We start from the raw sequence: 20,250 nt of genomic DNA on the forward strand, positions 1-20,250 counted from the left end.
ATTAATTGGGTATAGGACAAAGTTTACCATATTATTCTTACCTTTGTACAAAGCTGCAATGCAATGCTACTTTCGAGGCCCCCTAAAGATAAACCAGAGTGGTGGAATGTCCAGGGAAGAACAACAGTGAGCCCACTTAAAAGATGACGCTACCACTGCTGTATGAGGGCTCAATATGAGAAGAAAAGGTAAAGGGTGATGTTCTTCAACTGAGAAAGGCAACCTGAGGGGAGACAGAGAATCATACATCGTAGAGTTGGATGGGAGTCTGGAGGCTAATTGGTTCGATCTTGAATTTTACATTGAAGGAAACTGAGACGTGGACAAGCTGCATCGTGGCCGGGCGGTGACCGGAGTTTAGGTCTCGTGACTTGGATTCTCAGACTCTTTCCTAGAGTCTAGGATTCTAGGATTCTACCCCATGCTGCTTCTCACAAAGAGGATGAAACAGAGGTAATGATACCTTCACAATAACTCAAGTCAAAATATAAACTCATGAATGGTCAGAGTAGGATTTCCAAATCCACCTAAACTAGCTTAGACCTTAACTTGTGGGTTCAGTAAAAAAGAAGGTTTGAATGGGGTATTCATCACCCATCAACTCATTTTAATTCCTTATACAACCTCTGAGGCCATAACAAGCAGAAAAAGTGCCCAAACTCTGAGGAGTCAAAGAGAGTCGACTACTACCATAACCCAGGCACCACCGTGGTCCTTCATGACACCTAAATCAAATAGCCTGGAATCCTCATAGGATTCCATGTTCTGAACCTTGTTCCGGGGTCTGGGGAGAAAACACTCGGAGAAGTGCCAAGTTTATTAGAGTGAGAGAGGATCGCCCTCACATAGCCACCGATGGATCCCAGAGACGCAGGCACTGACCTCGCCCTGACAATTATGGGATATCTCTAGGGTTGGAAGATACCTTAAAAGGTCACCAGGTTAACCCTCCCAACTGATGTGTTCATCCCCCTTAAACAGCTCCCTCCAGTGGGCTGAGGTCAGATTCTCTTTAACACACGGCCGTGATGGAAACTCTGGTCACTGGAATTGGTACTCTGGAAGCAGAGAACGTTTAAGTACTGCAGGGTAGTAGAAGTAAAGGTCCTTGGCTTAGGCCCCATTGGTCCCTTTTCCTATGAGAAAAGGTTCCCAGAGTCCAGTGCAAAGTCCCTGAAAATCCCCCCACCAAGCACAAAGCACAAAAAATGGAGGCCTGGGACTAGCGACTGGCAGCTCGGTGTCATCCTTGGGTTTCAGAAGGTCTAGTTCCTGGTGCACAGAAGGCCTCTGTGGCCAGATTCTGGGGCCAGCCCTGTGCAGGAACATCTTGTCCTTAAGCTCAAGGGATTCCTCCCAGAAAACAGCTAGGTCTGCTGTTCCACCAGCTGTAGTTTGGCAGTCTTGACTCGGTGGGCTTCCTTCAGGTTCCGTGCACGGACCTCTGGGTTGGAAATGAACTCCACTTGCTGTACAGGGAACCAGCCTTGCTCCCCATCGGAGAGTCTCACGCCCTCCAGCCAGCCTATGGGCACAGGGTGGGTGGGAAGAATAATTACCTGGAAAAGACCCACAGTAATTTCCCCCAGACCTCCTTCCCAGAAATTCTTCTGAACTGTAAGGCTGATAGGACCGGAGAGGCCGCAGTCTGGGAAATCCAGCCGCCCCGTGCACTCACCCTGGCTGCTGTAGGTCTGGCACAGTCCACAGCTGCCTGTTCCTGAGCCTTCTCCACTCTTACCCGTTGCATTGTATTCTCCCCAAATACATGCTGAAGTTCTAAGCCCAAGTAACTCAGAATGTGGTCTTATTTGGGAATAAGGTTGTTGCAGATGTAACTGGTAAAGTTAAGATGAGGTCATACTTGAGTAGAGTGTGCCATTAATCCAATATAATTGGTATCTTTATAAAAAGAAGGAAATTTGGACACATACACACACACACACAGAAGGAAGAGAGAGAGCTCGGAGTGACGCTGCCACAAGCCAAGGAAGCTGGGGCAATCAGAAGCTGGAAGAAGCAAGGAAGGACCTTCCCCTAGGGTCTTCAGAGGGAGCATGGCCCTGCCAACACTTTGATTTTGGACGTCTAGTCTCCAGAACTATGAGAGAATACATTTCTATTGTTTTAAGCCACCCAACTTGTGCTACTTTGTTAGAGCAGCCTTAGGAAATGAAGACATCCACCCATAGTGTCCCACCTTCAATGCCCAGCCTGCTCCTCATGGATTCTCCCTCTTACCATCACTGCTTTGCTGAGTCACCATCACCACGTCTGCCTTCTCTAGTGCCAACTCATCATTCTCTCGGGGTTTGTAGGCTCGAAGGCACTGTACTTGTGGGGACTCTTTGGAAGAGAGTGTGACAAAGGTTAGGAAAGGCAGGCGACTAGAACATGAGAAGGGACTTGCAGGGGGAGTTTGGGAGGACTTGGGAGATAGAAAGTTTGGGCTGTTGAAAGTTACACACAAGAAAGACAATTGGAAAAGTCTTCATATTCTACCAGGGAACAAAATGGTTGATAAGGAAAGAGAAATGCCAGACTTGAAATGAATCAAAAATTCTATTTCCCCAGCAAAGATGGAGAAATAGGTTGTGACCACCTTTTAGTGACTCATTATTACAAATAATTGATATTCTGCTAAAGACCCATCTTCCCACTGAAACCTTCCCTGATTGTCCTCAATGGATTCTAAACTCCTTTAAAACTGACTGTCGGGCTTCCCTGGTGGCACAGTGGTTGAGAGTCTGCCTGCCGATGCAGGGGACGCGGGTTCGTGACCCGGTCTGGGAGGATCCCATGTGCCGCGGAGCGGCTGGGCCCATGAGCCATGGCTGCTGAGCCTGCGCGTCCGGAGCCTGTGCTCCTCAACGGGAGAGGCCACAGCGGTGAGAGGCCCGCATACCCGCAAAAACAAAAACAAAAACCAAAAAAACCTGACTGTCTATGGCAAACCATTTATCTTTCACCTAATTGTTTCATGTTTGTGTTCTGCCTCTCCAACTAATTTGCAAATTCTGAGTCTGTGACTCATTCTTCATTCTCTTCATGGTACAAGATGTGGGACTAGAAGAGACTTCTCCAGTGGGGTTCGAGGTATGATCTAAGCAAGGCACTGAACACCCTTCCTCATCTATAAATGACTGAGTTGATCAAGGAAATTCTGGATTTTTTGTATGTCTATATCTTCGTGAGCGAGGAGAAATTTCCACAGTTTTGAAGCTCCAAATAAGATGCCCCAGAGTATGCCTGACCCACAGCCTTCTATCGTACATGGGTTTATGGCTCTTTCTGCTCTACCACACTGCACTGGCTCTCTTAGAAAATAAACAGAACACTGCATTGTTATCTGTACTTGTATTTCCAAAGCTCATCCATATATGCCATTCACAAGATCACAGTAAAGGAGGAAGAATTATCTTGCCTTCCTTACCTACTGGGGAACTGAAGCCCAGCAGATGGATTGAACACTGAGCAGAACTCCATTTACAGCCTGGTTCTCCTACTTCCTTTTACAAAGTTCCTTGTATTTGTTTGTTCTTTTGAGTCACTAAAGGCTCAGTGTTCCTTTGAATTCAGTTCCTCTCGGATATGAATTAGAGAATCCTTGCTGGAGGACAACTGTGGGGCTTACATGAGACCGAGAAGTCCATTCTTAGCATGAATGCAGACACTTCCTAATGTGTGTGCCTGTGGTTGCCCACGAGTACCTGGAAGCCTGGGGTAAGGGCAGTGTCTCAGGTCATCCTGTACAGGAGGGGTTGTGGTCAGGACAAATCTACTGTGTTGCTATCCTCCCCAACCCCTACTCCAGATGGACTCTCTCCCCCTATTTCCCCAAGAACTTCAAGTCAGTAAAATCTAAATATCTAATCTACAGATATTTTAAAAGAGCAAACTATTGCCCAAGGCAAGGAATGTATGGTGCTGGGGAGGAGGCACTGCCATGGTGATGAGCAACTTGAAGCAGATGCATCTCAGGTGTTTAAGTTCCAGTGACCAGCCCTCCACTCTGAAATTCTGGACAAAAGTAATAAATAGAAGCCTACCTGAGTTACTACCCAGCGTCCTAAACTCCTGCATCTAAAGGAGACTTCTGACCCCCACCATTTTTCTCTCCCTCTTAGACCTTCACTCACCATAACACTCCAGAAGGTCCAACTCCTCTCTTGGCATGGCCAAGGCTGAGATCCAGCGAAGCTTTTCACTTCTAGAAAACAAAGCAGGGTCATTGCTTCAACTGCAGCTCTGGGGGGGTACAGGACAGGGGCCAATGATAGGGAAGGGAAGGGACCGTGGGAAAGACTTGTCTAGTTCAAAAAGTTGTCTAGTTCAGTGATATCCAGGACAAAAGTCAATGGGACTCCACTTGGATGGAAATTTGACAGGATCATGAACTATATGTTCATGTGTCTTATCATCCTTTACCTTTCCCCCTCTCTTTCCAAGCTTATCTTCTTAATGGCATCTCGTATCTTTCAAGTAGGGGCATAAAGTCAGCTGTCAATTATGCACATGTAGATTTTCCATTTTGGGAAGCATACTAAGCAAAATGTTCATCTCGGTTGAGATTCCCGCTATCACTTTGCATCCTTTTTGACACTCTTCTGCCTACCTTCCTTCAATCAAATATCTCAGAGATGAAAATTATTCTGTAATCATGATTAGATCAGGGAGATATATCTACTATTGTTTTGGTCATGTAATATAATCCAAGCCTAATTTTGTAATTATCTGAAGGTTTTTGGATTACCTTCACCTCTGCTTCCAAACATCCTGGAGTAATTGAGAGCTGACACTATTACCGTTCCAGGAAGATGCTGCCCAAAGTGCTACACAAAGAACATGAGTCTGTATCTGATTACTTGACTTAGGTGACGTTTTGCACCTGTACCAGCCCCTCTGTTCCATAAGTGAGGGCAGGTTTTTTTTTGTTTTTTGTTTTTGTGGTACGCGGGCCTCTCACTGCTGTGGCCTCTCCCGTTGCGGAGCACAGGCTCCGGACGCGCAGGCTCAGTGGCCATGGCTCACGGGCCCAGCCGCTCCGCGGCCTGTGGGATCTTCCCGGACCGGGGCACGAACCCGCGTCCCCTGCATCGGCAGGCAGACTCTCAACCACTGCGCCACCAGGGAAGCCCGAGGGCAGGTATTATTGATCCTACCCTGAAGTGTCTTCTAAGGGACAAAAATGCAAAGTGTCTACAACATGAGGATGTTCAGACCACTAAGTATCTCGTCAAACTTTTTAAAGGAGAGGTTTCTTATATCTTTTATAACAGCAATAATAGCTACAATTGTTCATTAAGGTAGATACTGTGTACCAGATTTTATAGGTATTATTTTTAATACTCTTCACAGTGTTTATATGTGTGAATGTATGTTATTATTATTAATATTAAAAAGATGAGCAAATCAAAATTCTCAACGCTATGGATTTCTGCTCAGCAGAGGACTGGGTTAGAAGGTGGGAGCAAAGAAAGCTGAAGGCACCCCAGTGCTTACCTTTTTCATGTCTTATCACATCTATGCCCCACCAGCCTTGGGCACTGAGGAATGTCTGGCTTATACACTTTCAACTGTGGATGTCAGTAATCCAATTACACAGACTTTGCCCTTCTTAGCATAATAGACGCTAAGCCTTGGTAGTGACAGCGACTTTACACCCTCTCCCACCCAGTCTCCTGTAAGTCATTTATTAGCTCTAGGAGTCTGGGTTTAGGATGCTCTAGAGATGCTCCCCAGTCCAGAATGGACTAAGCGGTACTGTGGCTGTTTTCTGGACACATTTTCTGCCTTGGCCCCACTTCCTTGCCGGGCTGTCCTCCCTCCCTTCCCTCCAGATCCCCTGCCCAGCCCCATCTCACTGAGTCTCGGTGCGGAAGAGGAACTCAGCCTGGGAGCCCTGTGCGTTGTCCCGCAGGAAGAGTCGGAAGAGGTTTTTGTGAGGTCCATGCAGCTTCATTTCACACTTTTCCCCTCGGACGGAGGAGAAGGGAGCGTGGTCAAATACCAGGAAGCGGCTACCCCTGCAAAATACAAGGCTTTTCAGCCTGACTCTAGGGTCATCACGCTTCCTCCACCCTCATATCTTTGGCCAATTCAAAATCCCTGGCCTAGCATCTGCAGCCTGCAAATTCTCGTCAAAACCATAAGATGGTGTCAACTTGCTCCCAGGGGAGATTTGTCAATGGCTTGGCAAAGCACATATCCAGTGCAATGGATGCTTTACCGCTTCAAAGAGATGAAGAAACAGAGCCAATATAAAGTTTCTAAGGCCCTCAGGACAAAAGAAGTGGCTAAGTATCGATGTTAGGCTAGTAGGCTGAGCCCAGCCCAAAGAAAGCACAAACAGACTGATCTGAAAATGTGATAAGCTAATTTGCTGCATTTTGCTCTGTGTCTATAACATGGTCCAGGTCCTGCCAGGCGATCTCGGGATATAATTCGGTGGGATCCCCTTTTTCGCTTTGGACCATTTTCCTCCTCTCTGGGTCATGACCTGGCCTCCATGGGATGAGCCACTGAGAAGCGTTCCTCTATAGGCACACGACCCTTCCCTGTCCCTTTAGTGCTTCCCTCCTGCCTCCTCCCATTTCCCCCTTGTGCTCTGGCCTCCCATTCCAGTCACTGACTCTCGGGGCCGAGACAGCAGCAGACAGTCATTGAAGAGGTGCAGGTGGACTGGGCGTGCGCTCAGCTTCCTCCGCAGCCCTGGGGAGACACTGAACTCCAGGGCCGTCAGCTCCCCGCTCTTCACCAGCCAGCGTGACTGTGAAATGAGCGGGAATATCTACAGAGCAGGGAAGAGAAAGAAGACGGTGTCACAGACGGGACAAGCACGAGGCTTTCTCCCGGGCCTGACCCCCCTCACCATGCCTCTTCCTCATAAGCCCCGCCCTTGACAATCATCTCTTTCACATCTTCCTCCTTGCTCGTGACCCATCCACTTAAACTCTGTTTCTCTCGGAACCGTCTAACTACCACTGTCTACTGCGGCGTGGCTCCCATGTCCCCAGCTCAGGCAAATGGAAGGTGCCTACGGTCCATCCCAGGAGAGTGACTACATGAAAAAGCTCAGCCCTAGAAGCCAGAACTGAAGAAGAGATGGGAGAACCCGACTGGGGCATGTGAACAAACAGAGAACAGTATTATATGTCTCTTAGACGTTGAAAGTTGAGGGTGGTTCTGACATCCGTTCTTTCTACGATTATAACCAGAGACAGGAGAGAAGCAGTCGGGATCAGATGTGGGGATGAGAATAAAGAGAAGCAGGTGGGGTCTGCCTAGAGCTGGAGTTTGGGTAGTGATAAGGGTATTGAACAATGATTAATATGTAGATAAGGGATTTTCCCTCTCTTCTTGGGAGGTAAGGATGGTATCTGTTCTGAGTTGAAATTTGAATGTGGAATGTCTATTTTAAATTTGTATTTGGATGAGAGATTTTGGCTCTATATTTGGATTCAATTTTATACTGCTTTGGTTAGACTAGACGGAGACGTAATAAAATATTGAATACTTCAAGTACCAAAAATGTATCTTTTTAAAGCCTTACATTGATAAGTTCTCTCTCACCTGCCCAGTTCCCAAAGGCACCCTCTCCCTCTCAGGTAACCACTGTCCTTTATTTCTTATGTATCTTTCCAGAGTTTCTTTCTGTATACACAAGCAAATGCATATACAGATTTTTACCCTACTTTTTCACCAAAGGTAAGATACTATATAACACACATAGGGCTGCATTTCCCCTTTCGCACTTAACAATATATCGTGGAGACTGAAGTAGGCATTTGGGTAACCCAGAAACAGGGCAGAACAGAAGGTGTGCAGAGATCAGGTTAGAGACTGGGATACCGTGAGCAAGACGGTTCTGTGATAGAAGGTGACCTGTGGGATCTGCTTCCCGGCAGGGTGGGGACTCAAGGGACTAACTTACTCTGCACTCAAACTCGATCTTCTGGCTCAGGTAGATCAGCTCCTCCGTCCGTCGCATCCGCTGGACGTTATTATTGCAGTCTCGGATCAGCTGCGTGTTCAGCAGGGTGAAGAGAGAGGAAGAGATCCCCGTTAGAGGCTTTGGCTTTGTGTCCCCTGCAAGAAATCTGGAAGCTGGTTGTGATTAGCTTTAGTCTTTGCACCAGCCTGGAAGGGAGCCAATACAGCAAGACGCTGAAGCTCTAGGACTGTGGTATACTTTGTAGAGACCTGACAGAACATTCCTGGGCCGCGTGAAAGTAAGATTTAATCTGGGGATTGTGGTAGGAGAGCATAGTCCCTTGGCATGGAGTGTCCTTGAGGCTGTGGGGTGTGAATGCTTGGAGGTTTGGCGGGTGCAGTGAGGTAGCTGAGGGGCCTGTGCCTTCTGGAGTCACGGGCCGGGGCAGGGGAAGAGCTCTCTGTGAAGGACAATCCCGGGGTCCGAGTAGCGGTGGTAGCTGCCTACCTCCTCCAGGGCGTGGTGTGCCTTCGTGGCCTCTGCTTCCTCCGAGGAGCCAGGCTGGGTTCTCTTCAGAATGTTCTACAGAACAAACCGTAGGCGGAAGCCAGATGGAAAGAAGGGAGGGGCAAACAGGAAGAGGCGATTGAGGGTGGGTGAATGGAGAAGTTCAGGAGCAAAAGTTTAGCAGCAAATATTTCTGAGAAAGGAGAGTGGGGGTGGTGATACGGGAGACCGCTCACACTGTCCACAGGGGGTGGGAGAGTGGCAGGAGAAAGGATAGTCCTTTGGATTAAGGGGGTGGGCTGAGGTGGGATCTGCTCTACCTGGAGCAGCAGCTTGAGACGGGTGATGCGCTGGAAGGGCAGAATGAGAAAGGACTTGAGGGAAAGGCGTTGGCAGATGGGGTCACTCTCCAGCTTCTCCAGGACCTCTCGGAAACTGCTGTTGCTAGTCCTGTGTGGGCAGGGAGGCTTGGGTGAGGAGGGGTTGGTGAGTATTGTGGGGCACAGTGAAGGCGTGGGGAGTGGGGGCTCGGTGGAACGCCTGTAGGTTGGGAAAGAATGGTGGGGTCCAATGTACAGGAGCCCCAGATGTGATGGCTGAGGGTGTCTGATCTGGAAGCGGGGTGGGGCTTGAGATCACAGAGCGGGCACAAGAACATGTGTTCTCGGGGTAGCCCCCTGGGCTGGGTATTGGGGGTCTGGTGCAAGGTCACTGCAGGGCCCACGTGGGGACGGGATGGGGATCAGGTCTCACAGCAGGCTTTGGAAGGTGCGTTCCTGGTAGGTCTGGTTGGTGACATAAGGCAGGTAGACCCGGCGGAAGTCGGGGGCATGGCTCAGAACCACATCACACACTTGGAAGGTGAAGATGTTGCCCTCAAAGTTCTCTTCCAGGTCTGAAAGGAACCTGTACAGGATTAAAACAAGTCTCATCAGACTTGTGGGTCTCAAGTGAGGAGTCGGCTGACCCCTGCTATAGCTTGAGCTTGTTACTTCTTCCCTCCATTAGTCAGTAACTTCTATTGACTGTCCTTAGCTCTGTGTTGCTTGCCATGCACTAGAGTTCTCTCCAAGGCTGCCGCTCATTTGCCCCTGATCTAACTCTCTGGTCCTAATATCCCATTTCTTGTTCTTCTTTTCATCCTGTTCTGGTTTTCTGATCTTCAGATGTTTCCCACGTCATCTCCAATGCTCTGCATGCCCACAGCACATGCAAAACCTCAACCCAGGAAGCATTTCTCATTCGTTTACCCATTACTGTTCCCAACCACCCACTCACATTCTCCTCTCTTTGCTCTCTCTATCCCTGTAGCCGCTGGGAATCATGGAGGGAGCAATGAGAGGGTTCTGAAAAAGGAAAAAGCCAATGAGAGGTTTACAGACTAAAGAGAGTGAGGCTGGGTGAGTGGTATTTGGGAGAAGGGGAAGCTCACATGGTGCTGACGTCACGCACATCCTGTAAACGAGAGAAGAGCCATTGATGATCCTGGTTGGAAAGGGTGGCCCGCAGCTGCTCTGAATGTTGGAAATGATCCACGGCTATATGTAGACTGCGCAGGTAGGAGGCCTCTGACACAATCAGCTCAAATTTGGCCTAGGAGATTAGGGAGGAGGAAGACTAATTAAAAACATTTATTGAATCCCTGGCGTATGTTAGCCACTGTGTAATATTTCAGGGGTAGAGCGGTTAACAAGACGGATCCTTTTAGAGCTCACAGTCAACACCAGAGTCCAACCTGATATCAGGGAGGAGAGAGAAAGAACCTTTGAAGCTGAGGGAAAAACATGTGCAAACCCTCAAAGGTGGAAGAGAAAAAGATGCTTTCAAGAAACTCAAATAAACTGAGTATCCTTGGAACCAAGGGTACCAAAGTAGTGGCCGGAGATGAAGCTGGAGAGGCAGAGAGGAGGTCTGGAGGATTATGTAAAGAAGGTAAAATAGCTTAGACTTAAGGCAGTGGGGAAATGAAAAGAGGCTTTATGTATGGGACTAACTTGATCTAATTTGTTTCCTATTGTATAAAGATATTTCTGAGCACAGTATGAAGAAAAGATTAGAGGGGGGCAAGAGAGCCATGTTAGGGAAGCGTCATAGTAATTCCAGAGGAGAGATGAAAGTCTAAATAGCCATGGGGATGGGGAGAGGTAAGCCAATTTCATAACTATATAGGAGAGAGATTTGGAAGGGCTTGTTTATTTGCTAGAAATAGGGGCTGAAAGAACAGGAAGAGTCAAAGCTAATGCCTCCATTTTTGAGTTTAACTGGGTGAATGACAGAGTTCCTTACTGAACTAGAGAACTCTGGAAGAGGAACAGATTTAGGGGATGAAGGTAATTTGAGGTTTGAGGAGCAATGGAAGGAAGCAGGATGTTTGAGAAGGAGATGGTGCAATTGTGGTTTAATGGAAACAGCCCAGTTATTGGGAAGTTCCAGCAGGAGACACAATGACTCACAGCCCTATTCTCTATTCTTCATTCAAGTATGCAGCTTCAAGACAGATGCATGGACAGGAAAGAGAAAGAACACACACAGACACACCGTGGTGGTGACTTGGATAACTAATGACATGGCCGGAGGCCACTCACACACGACAACACTGAACCAGGACACTGAAGGTTCATTTGCGTCCTGGCTCTAACATTCGCTGAGTATATCACTTTGGGTGGCTCATGTACCCTCTCTGAACCTCAGTTTTCTTATCTGTGTAGATATAGTGACCCTCTCCTCACAAAGATGTTGTGACAGTCAAAAGAAATGGAGTCAGTGAAAGCACTTTTTCCCAGAAGTGCTAATTCAGGAAAGGAACATATGTGTATAAGTATAGAGGCTTTTCTTCTCAGAAATGTGAGACCAGGGCTGGCCTAGGAGCCCTGGTGGACTTCCTTGAATTCTGGAGTTGGTGAAAGAGAGCTAGGGTTCAGATCATCTGCCCACTGTTTGGTCCATAAATATGGGCAGACCAGCGATTTTATAAATATCTTCCATATGCTTTAAAAGTTGAGGTCAGCACAAGGCCCCCAAGTGTGAGCTTCAAAAAACCTAAACATGTATACCTGTTTGGCTTGGTAAAAGCACTGTTTATCCATAAGTCCTTACGGCCAAAATTTTACTCCTTCCCACTTCTGAAAGAGGGAGGATATGGCATTAATGTGTGTATCAAACTATATACCAGATACCATGCTAAAAGCTAAATAGGTGTTGTTTCATTTAAACCACACGGCAACCCTGAAAAGTAGTCATTATTATCCTTGATTTTTACGTGAGTAAACTGAGACTTAGTGAAGTTATATACCTTGTTAATGTTACACAGCTAGTAAATGGTGATCCAGGATTTAAACCCAGGTCAGCCTGATTTGAAATTAAAGTAGTAAATGTTTTGTATACAGTGTTAGGAAATGTTCTAACCTCATTATTTTACAAGTAGCTGTCCAGTTTTCCCACACTTATGAAGAGACTATCTTTTCTCCATTGTATATGCTTTCCTCTTGTGTCATAGATTAATGGACCATAAGTTTGTGCGTTTATTTCTGGGCTCTCTACTCTGTTACATTGATCTATGTGTCTGTTTTTGTGCCAATACCATACCATTTTGATTAGTGTTACTTCGTAGTATAGTCTGAAATCAGGGCGCATGATACCTCCAGCTTTGTTTTTTTTTCTCAAGATTCCTTTGCAATTTGGGGTCTTTTGTGGTTCTGTATAAACGTTAGGGTTATTTGTTCTAGTTCTATGAAAAATATAATGGGTATTTTGATAGGGATTGCATTAAATATCAACTCAAAATGACTTAAAGGCCTAAATGTAAGACCAGAAACCATAAAACTCCTAGAAAACATAGGCAGAACACTCTTTGACATAAATTGTAGCAGTATTTTTTTTGATCTGTCTCCTAAGGCAAAATAAATAAAGGCAAAACTTTTAAAAATGGGACTTAATTAAACTTAAAAGCTTTTGCATAGCAAAAGAAACCACTGACAAAAAGACAACCTATTGCAAATGATATGACTGATAACGGTTTAATACCTAAAGTATATAAACAGCTCATAAAACTCAATATCAAAAAAGCAAACAACCTGATTAAAAAATGGACAGAAGAACTGAATAGACATTTTTCCAAAGAAGATATACAGATAGCAAACAGGCACATGAAAAAATGCTCAACATTGCTAATCATCAGAGATATGGAAATCAAAACTATAATAAGATATCACCTCACACCTGGCAAAATGGCTATCATCAAAGGTCTACAAATAACAAATACTGGCAAGGATATGGAGAAAGAAAAGGGAACCCTAGTACACCATTGGTGGGATTATAAATTAGTGTAGCCACTATGGAAAACAGTATGGCAGTTCCTCAAAAAAATAAAAATAGAACTACCATACGATTCAGGAATTCCACCCCTGGGTATATATCAAAGAAAATGAAAACACTAATTCAAAAAGACTCATGCACCCCAACGTTCATACCAGCATTATTTACGAGAGCCAAGATATTGAAGCATTATTTACAAGAGCCAAGATATTGAAGCAACCTAAGCGTCCATCAACAGACGAATGGATAAAGAAGATGTGGTATATATATATACACACACTGGAATATTACTTGGCCACAAAAATAATGAAATTATGCCATTTTCAACAACATGGATGGACCTAGAGAGTATTATGCTTAGTGAAATAAGTCAGAAAGAGAAAGACAAATATTCTATGTTATCACTTGTATGTGGAATCTAAAAATAAAACAAACAAATGTATATAACAAAACAGAAACAGACTCGCAGATATAAGAACAAACTAGGGTCACCAGTGGGGACAGAGAAGAGGGGAGGGGCAAGATAGGGGTATGGGATTAAGAGGTACAAACTACTATGTATAAAATAAATAAGTAACCAGGATATACTGTACAGTACAAGGAAATATAGCCATTATTTTATAATAACTTTAAATAAAAAATCCAGAACTATTGAACCACTATGTTGCACATCTGAAACTAATATAATATTGTAAATCAACTATACTTCAGTTAAAAAAAAAATAAAGTGGTAGACATTTTTTGATTGATTACTATGTACTAGGAACTTATCTTTTTTAAAATATTTTTTTAATTGAAGTGTAGTTGATTTACAGCATTTCAAGTGTACAGCAGTGATTCAGTTGTACATATATATATACATGCACATACAGGTATATACACATATATACGCATACACACACACATATATATATATATTCTTTTACAGATTCTTTTCCATTATAGGTTATTACAAGATATTGAATATAGTTCCCTGTACTATACAGTAGGTCCTTGTTGTTTATCTATTTTATATATAGTAATGTGCATCTGTTAATCACGAGCTCCTAATTTATCCTCTCTCCCACCCCGGGTAACCATAAATTTGTTTTCTATGTCGGTGAGTCTATTTGTATACATATACCACATCTTCTTTAGCCATTCATCTGTTGATGGACAGTTAGGTTGCTTCCATGTCTTGGCTATTATAAATAGTACCGCTGTGAACAGGAACTTACCTTTTTTTTGATTCTCCCAGTAGCTCTTTACAACCCAGTTTTACAAATGAGGAAACAGAAACTTAGAAAGATCAAGTAATTTGGCCAAAGTTAAATAGCTAGCAAATATTAAAGTGGGCTTCACATCCAGGTTATTTAAGCCAGAACCGAAAATAAATACTTAAACATTGTTCCATAACGCCGTTCCATTGTGCCATATTGTCTTCCCAGGAAGAAAGGTTTTAACCCATATTTTAGATTGATTATTAAGATAAGCTCTCCACGTAAAACATATTAATGGTAGTAACTTAACATCAGACCAACAGCCTTTCCTATGGTCTTGCTATTGGAAGTAAGGACCAGGCAGAGACTGAGGGTCATTCAAAAGCCTCTAGAAGACCAAAATCACAGGACAGCTGCAAGGGCCACTCTTCAAGGGACCCAACAAAAAGCCCCTGCATGCTCCTTGGTTGAAGAGGAAAACTTCAGTGCAGACTGAAACCCTGGTTGAAGAAGGAAATTTTAGTCTAGCCTGAAGCTAGACTAACTAGATTAACTAGATTAACTCCACACTCCTCCCAACAAATTCAGGGGCATGGTCACTTTGTACGAGCTCAAACCAATAACAGGGAGGAGTTAATGAGCAATGGCATGAGGAGGTAGAGAGGAGGGAGAGCGGTGACATTCAGCAAGCAATTCAATGGGGATGACTCACTGTCACGGGGTGCACGTGTGTGGTGTGGTGAGTATGTGGTAGGGACAGCCCGCTCATGGTGGCGAAGGGGAGTAGGAGATAAGGACGAGAGCACTTTGCTTCCCCTCCTGTAGCCTCTTCCCCTGCCCCACCTTGCCCTGCTGGGTACCTCCTGGAGTTTTTGGTCTTCGTGGGTCATGGAGAGCAGCACGGTGCTATTGCGCACCACGGGGATTTCCTGCCAGAGGGAGCCACTGGAGGCCATGGAGAGGCGTTTCAGGTAGGACTCCGAGGACACCAAGGCCTTTCGGGGCTGCCGGGGGGAGGCGGGCCCCGGTGCCTCTGTCAGGCTGTCCAGCCGCTGCTGGCTCTGGATCTCCTTGTTCAGAAACACATCGCTGTACTCCTGGTAAAGCAGCTGAGCTACAGGGGTGAAGAAGCACGGCAGAGGGAGAGAATTAGGGAGCTGCGGAGTTGAGGCACACAAACAGAAGCCACCAAGCTTCTGGCTCTCCTGGCATCACTCTCTCCCTACAGATGTCCCCGCCCCACGGCTGATAGCCAGGAACCCCTCTCCAGTCTTGGGCAGAACACTCATGTGGGTCCACAGTTCTGTTTCAAGGTACTCACAGGAATTGATGAGCTTGGAGCAACGTCTTGAAAAGCCTCCCATCACCTCCTTTGGCTTTTTCTCCCTGTGGAGTCAAGAAGGGCTCCGTGGTGCTTGCTGGCCTTCAGACACGGAGAAGCCCCAGGTGACTACGGATAAGACAGTCTCTAACCACTGAATGTCAGGGCCAAATCCCCTGGAGAGGCAAGTTGTAGCCTGACCCACTTTTGGGTAGTTTGAAGCTTCTTTGGATGTCAAGCTTTTTTTACGGGGGTGGGGTTCAGTTCATGGGGCCAAATGGCCTATATAGGGATGGGAGATTTGGACTCAGTTGACGGAAGCAGATAGATAAAAAGTCTCCCTACACCCTGGAAACCTGGGGTCTGTCTCTTCCCCTCCTTAACCCTGGAAAAGACAGGGTCCCAGAACCTTTGTCAACTAATGAAAATCTCAGTATCCTAAGAAAAAAGAGTAAAACTGTATCCATTAGGACAGAGGGTGACTCACCGAAAAACAATGGCATCTGAAAGGCTAGGGGATTTTTCCACGGCTGGACCTCCTGTGTCGGAAAATGGAAATGGGTAAAGTAACTGGGACTTCAGAAGGGGCATTCAGAGAGAGCCAAAGAACATAAGATCTAGAGTGGGAGATGCAGGCATCGGTGTGGGGCGTGGGGGGGTGGTAGGTGGGTAAAAGGGCTCAACTGGGAACCTGTGAGAGAGGACAGTGCCGAAGTCGAAAGCATTTGAGGACAATAGTACCAGGTCTGTCCCCGTCCCTCGTGTCAGAACATGAACTGGACAAGTAGAAGATGCCTTCTCTTCTACTGGAAGGACATCAAGCAGGTCTTTGTAACTGGAAAGTAGAGGCGGAGTGGGGCAGGGGGAGGTTCAGAACAATCTTGGGGAAAAGAGATACACAATAAAAGCACACCATGGTTGGGTGATGGATGGAGACAGAGGGGAAGGAGAAGAAAGGGCAGCACCGTGAGCTCAGAGAGGGTCTCAAGGACTTTCCTCTGCACTGGGGCTGTGTAGGTGGGTGAGCGAAGCCAGCAGGAGGCTGGGGGACAGGAGGCGGATGAGGAAGGAAGGGCTGGAGAGAGCTCGGCCTGACACGAATGTCACCGCGGTCCTTGCCCCTCACTCACCTGAAGGGCCCTCGGGTAGGATGGAGGGTCTGCGCAGGCCCTGCCGGTGCCAGTCCTTGTGCTTACTCGACCCCTCACTAGGGACCCCCACCTGTCCACTGCTGCCCTCCGCTGGTCTCCCTGAGTCCCGTCTGTGAGGCCAGCTGGACGCCTTCTCCAGGTGGGGATGGCTGGGCTTCTCTGGCTGCCTTGTTCGGCCTAGATCCGACCTCCTCAGGCCATTGGCTCCTTCCTGGGGGAAGATCCTTCTGAAAGATCTTCTGGCAGGGACCTCAGGCTCTTCCGTGGTGGGTCCCTGGACCTCCAGTGTCCAGGGGGTGGTCGGGAAAGCGGGACTTACAAGAGCTGTCATGTTACTGAAAGCCATGCCAGGGGGCACTTCACTCTTACTCCTACTGGCGGGAGACGAAGAGTCTGTCGATCTGCCCGTGGCCGGAGGCCAGGAGACACGTCCCGCAGAATGGGGAGTGGAGATGGTCCACTCTTGACAAACTGGCCTGGTCCTGGCCTGACCCCCTGAATCTCCGAGTCCCCCCTGGGCGAGCCTGCTCCTCTCCCTGGACTTTGGGGGTAACGGTGGTGGTTCAGTAGGAGGGTTCACAACAGGGACCGGGGGGAGAGGCCTGTAGATCCTGGAGCTCCTCGAAGAAGAAACAGGAGAAGGGTGTGGCTGAGACAAATCGGGAGTTGGGGGTAATGGCTTGTTGTATCTTTGCCTGGGAGAGAAAGAGGTCTGAGTATGGTCAGGGGTGTCCGGGGTAGAGGGCAGGGGTCGGTGCTGCCTTGCCACAAGGGGGTCAGGAACTCGGGGCAGTGGGCCTTTGGGGTGGCCGTGCAGCCCTAAACCTAGGGCCAGGGGAGGATGGCTATACCGTCTCTGCGTGGGGACCACGGCAGAGCGATGGCCGTCTCCCTCCACCGTAGAGCGGACGCGCCTCTTCTCTGGGGCAGGAGGGGGTGGAGGCTCACGGGTCCTCTCATCTACGGAGACAGTGGGTGGGGAAGGGCCATGGGCAGGAGATCCTGGGGCAAAGGCCGAGGGATGTGTGGAGGCCCACGGCCGACTGCTTTGGGGGCTGCCAGGCCTTGCTGGGTTTGAGGCCAGTTCTTGAGAGTCCTGCCCTGGAGCGGGTAGTGAACTTGAGGATCCCGGAATGACGGCACAGTCCCTTCCGCCTTTCCTGCCCCTTCTTGGGCTCACAGAGCCATAGATGGCAGCTTTGGGGCGTCTCTGGGGCAACTCTGAGTGGGAGAAGGAGAGTGATACTCCCGCCAGGTCCGGAGTCGGTTCTGCCCTGTGAGAGCCCAGGAAGGAGTGGCCCCTCCGGTGCTGGGCCACCCCAGTGTGGTTGCCTGGGGGACCCTGAGGGCTGGCCTGGCCTGCTGAGGGGAAGTCGTGGAGGGCAGCTGCAGGGCCCTCAGAAGCCCCACAGGGAGATGGGCTGTCGGTGGGTCGAGAGGCTCCGGACATTTCTGGAGAACATGCAGCAACCCAGGGCTCCCTCCTGGGGAAGGCGACTTGGGGGCCCGCAGAGGATGAGGCAGTCATGCCGGCGGAGACTTCAGGAGGGCTGGGAGGGGCTGACGCTGCTGTCCTTGGAGGGGTCACAGAGACCCCCTCCTCTCCCCGGCTGGATGCTGTCCCCTTCTCCAGCTCAGAGCCCACTCGCTGGTTGTACTGAGCTGTTTCTTGGTCAGGCGACTCCGCGGCAGGAAAGGAATGAGGTAAAGAAATGAGCTGCTGGGACCATCCTACTAGCTCCAGGGCAGGAGTCAGAGCTACAGGGGATGGTTCCTCAGCCCTAGGCTCTGTCTGAGTCCCGGGGATCCTGGCTGTGGGACAACAGGCATCTGGAAACAAGTCATGGGGAGAAGAGACCTCAGGGGCTACCAGAGCCAGTGTGGCAGGAACATCACGCTCTCCTCCTTCCTCTGTATGCCTCTCTTCTCCCCCTGCCCCCAGGGTGTCCCCACGCCCACTGCCCACGTCCTCGCTTGACCCTGCCTTCTCCTCCTGCCCCTCTACTGGCATCGCTTTCCCCTGTAGACCCTGATCTTCTTGCTTTCCAGCGACTTTCACTGATTTCCCCACTAAGCTTTCATTCTCCTCGTACTGAGCATCCACCTTCCTCTCCTCTGGCCCCGTCAACTCCCCGCTCTCCTGTTCCCCTTGTTCTAGATCCCTGTGGCCGTGAGACCTCCAGTGCCACTCACCAGAACTCAGACCTCCCAGTTCCCCACTATGGCCCTTGCTTTCTCCTTGTTCTGCAAGCATCACATCGTCTTGAATCCGCCGCTGGTTTTGTCTCTGTTCTTCCTCTGTTCCGCTAACCTGCTCTCCCATCTGCTCCCCCGAAAGCCCATCAGAGCAAACATCCTCCCGCAGAGTTCCCTCCCCCTGAAGTCCCCGTCCCTCCAGCTCCTCGGCCTTCTGGAGACACACGGCCCCTTCTCTCTCTGGACTTTCCCGCCTGGTAGGTCCACTTTCTGAGTCCTGTGGCTGGTTGGTCTCCGCAGGGTACTCTTCACAGCAAGGCCCACATCCGGTCTGGGCAGAGGTGTCTGGGGAAGTTTCCTCCTCTCCTTCGGCTTGTCCGGTTTCCAATACCAAAGAAGTGAGCTCTGGTTTAAATTCCACCTCCATGCTGCTACCCAGTTCACTGGATATTGAGGCCGTGTCTAGATATTCACCCTGGCTGGGGCAGGCCCAGAGCTCTGGGGGAGCTGGCGGCCTTGCCTGTCTATCCGCTGGGCACTGGGGCCCTGCCTCCTGATGCTCTGGAGTGTCACAGGCCTCAGCCATCAGGCTTTCCTGGTCGGTCTCCACATCTGCAGAGGCTTCGATGGGAAAAGAGGTCATGCTCTCAGTTGCACAGTCATTCACATCCCTTACATGTCTCTGCTGGGTCTCCAAGAGTCCGTGTCTCTCTGCCCACTGATAGGGTGGATCCTCGCCCTCTTCAGCTTCAGGTTCCAAGGCAGGGGTCTGCCTGCTTCTCATGGGAGCTGCCAGGATAATACTGAATTCCACTCTGGCAGGAATGGGGGTCGCCGCTCCGTGTTGGGGCCCCTCAGCTTCCATCAGGGCTGAATCCTAAAGAGGAATAAGAGACAAACTTTCTATCCCCTCTTCTGCTTTTATTTATCAGAGGGACAGACCATAAAGAACAAGTGTGTGATGGTTTCTTTGGTGCCATTTACTGTCATTCTTTGAGACAAAAAGTACTTCACAAAATAAGCAATAGCCTGTATAAAACTTGTCACTGATTTATTCCTTTAATAAATATTTACCAAGTGACCCTCTCGGTAGTGAACAAGGCAAACAAAGACTGTGTCCTCATGGAGCCTGCAGTCTCGTGGGAGAGACAGATGATAAACAGTTACATTAGGGCACAAGACCGTTGTCAAAGGGTACCAAGCATTCCCAGTGGTCATTACCCTCTAGATTGTATTATGTCGTAGTGTCTCCCTGTCTGCTCTCTGGGCACCAAGAGCGACTCAGTTCCATATAACTCCCAGACACTGTGAGTGACACACCCTAGATCTAAGAGTCCAGAGAAGCAGTGTCTGGAGGGGTATCCTCCACCTAAGCTGCAGAGGGGATTAAAACAGGTCTGGCCATTACGGCCAGCATCTGAGGTACTACAGCGTCGTGTAATCTTTACAGAGGGTCTGGATTTCACTCATCTTATTTTCCACAGTGTCTGGCAGAGCCTGTAACTAATTAACAAAAAAATTGTTTTTCAATTATAGAGGCAGCTGTTGGAAAGCGGAATGATAACTAGACTTGCTAGATGAGAACCAGAGCAGATGCAATGGGCACCTACTTCAATGGGGGCCATCAAA

General features: G+C 48.2%; 1 protein-coding gene across 1 annotated transcript; it reads right to left on the reverse strand.

Moving 5' to 3' along the window:
- Positions 1–586: 586 nt before the first annotated feature.
- ARHGEF5 (Rho guanine nucleotide exchange factor 5) lies at positions 587–19,498 on the reverse strand. Its single transcript, XM_089917263.1, has 15 exons — positions 18,264–19,498; positions 16,405–18,233; positions 15,762–15,813; positions 15,275–15,339; positions 14,814–15,067; positions 9,873–10,033; positions 9,194–9,346; positions 8,761–8,890; positions 8,441–8,515; positions 7,934–8,023; positions 6,633–6,790; positions 5,865–6,026; positions 4,140–4,210; positions 2,242–2,346; positions 587–1,525 (listed from the first exon to the last, which is right to left on the reverse strand). Exons 1-15 carry the CDS (start codon positions 19,484–19,486, stop codon positions 1,368–1,370), a joined length of 4,686 nt encoding a protein of 1,561 aa, XP_089773389.1. The 5' UTR covers positions 19,487–19,498; the 3' UTR covers positions 587–1,367.
- Between the last annotated feature and the right edge of the window lie 752 nt (positions 19,499–20,250).

This window comes from Delphinapterus leucas, chromosome 9 (genome assembly GCF_059928025.1).
Source record: "Delphinapterus leucas isolate spDelLeu-1000000601 "Yukka" chromosome 9, BTC_Dleu_Yukka2, whole genome shotgun sequence".
Lineage (NCBI taxonomy): Eukaryota > Metazoa > Chordata > Mammalia > Artiodactyla > Monodontidae > Delphinapterus > Delphinapterus leucas.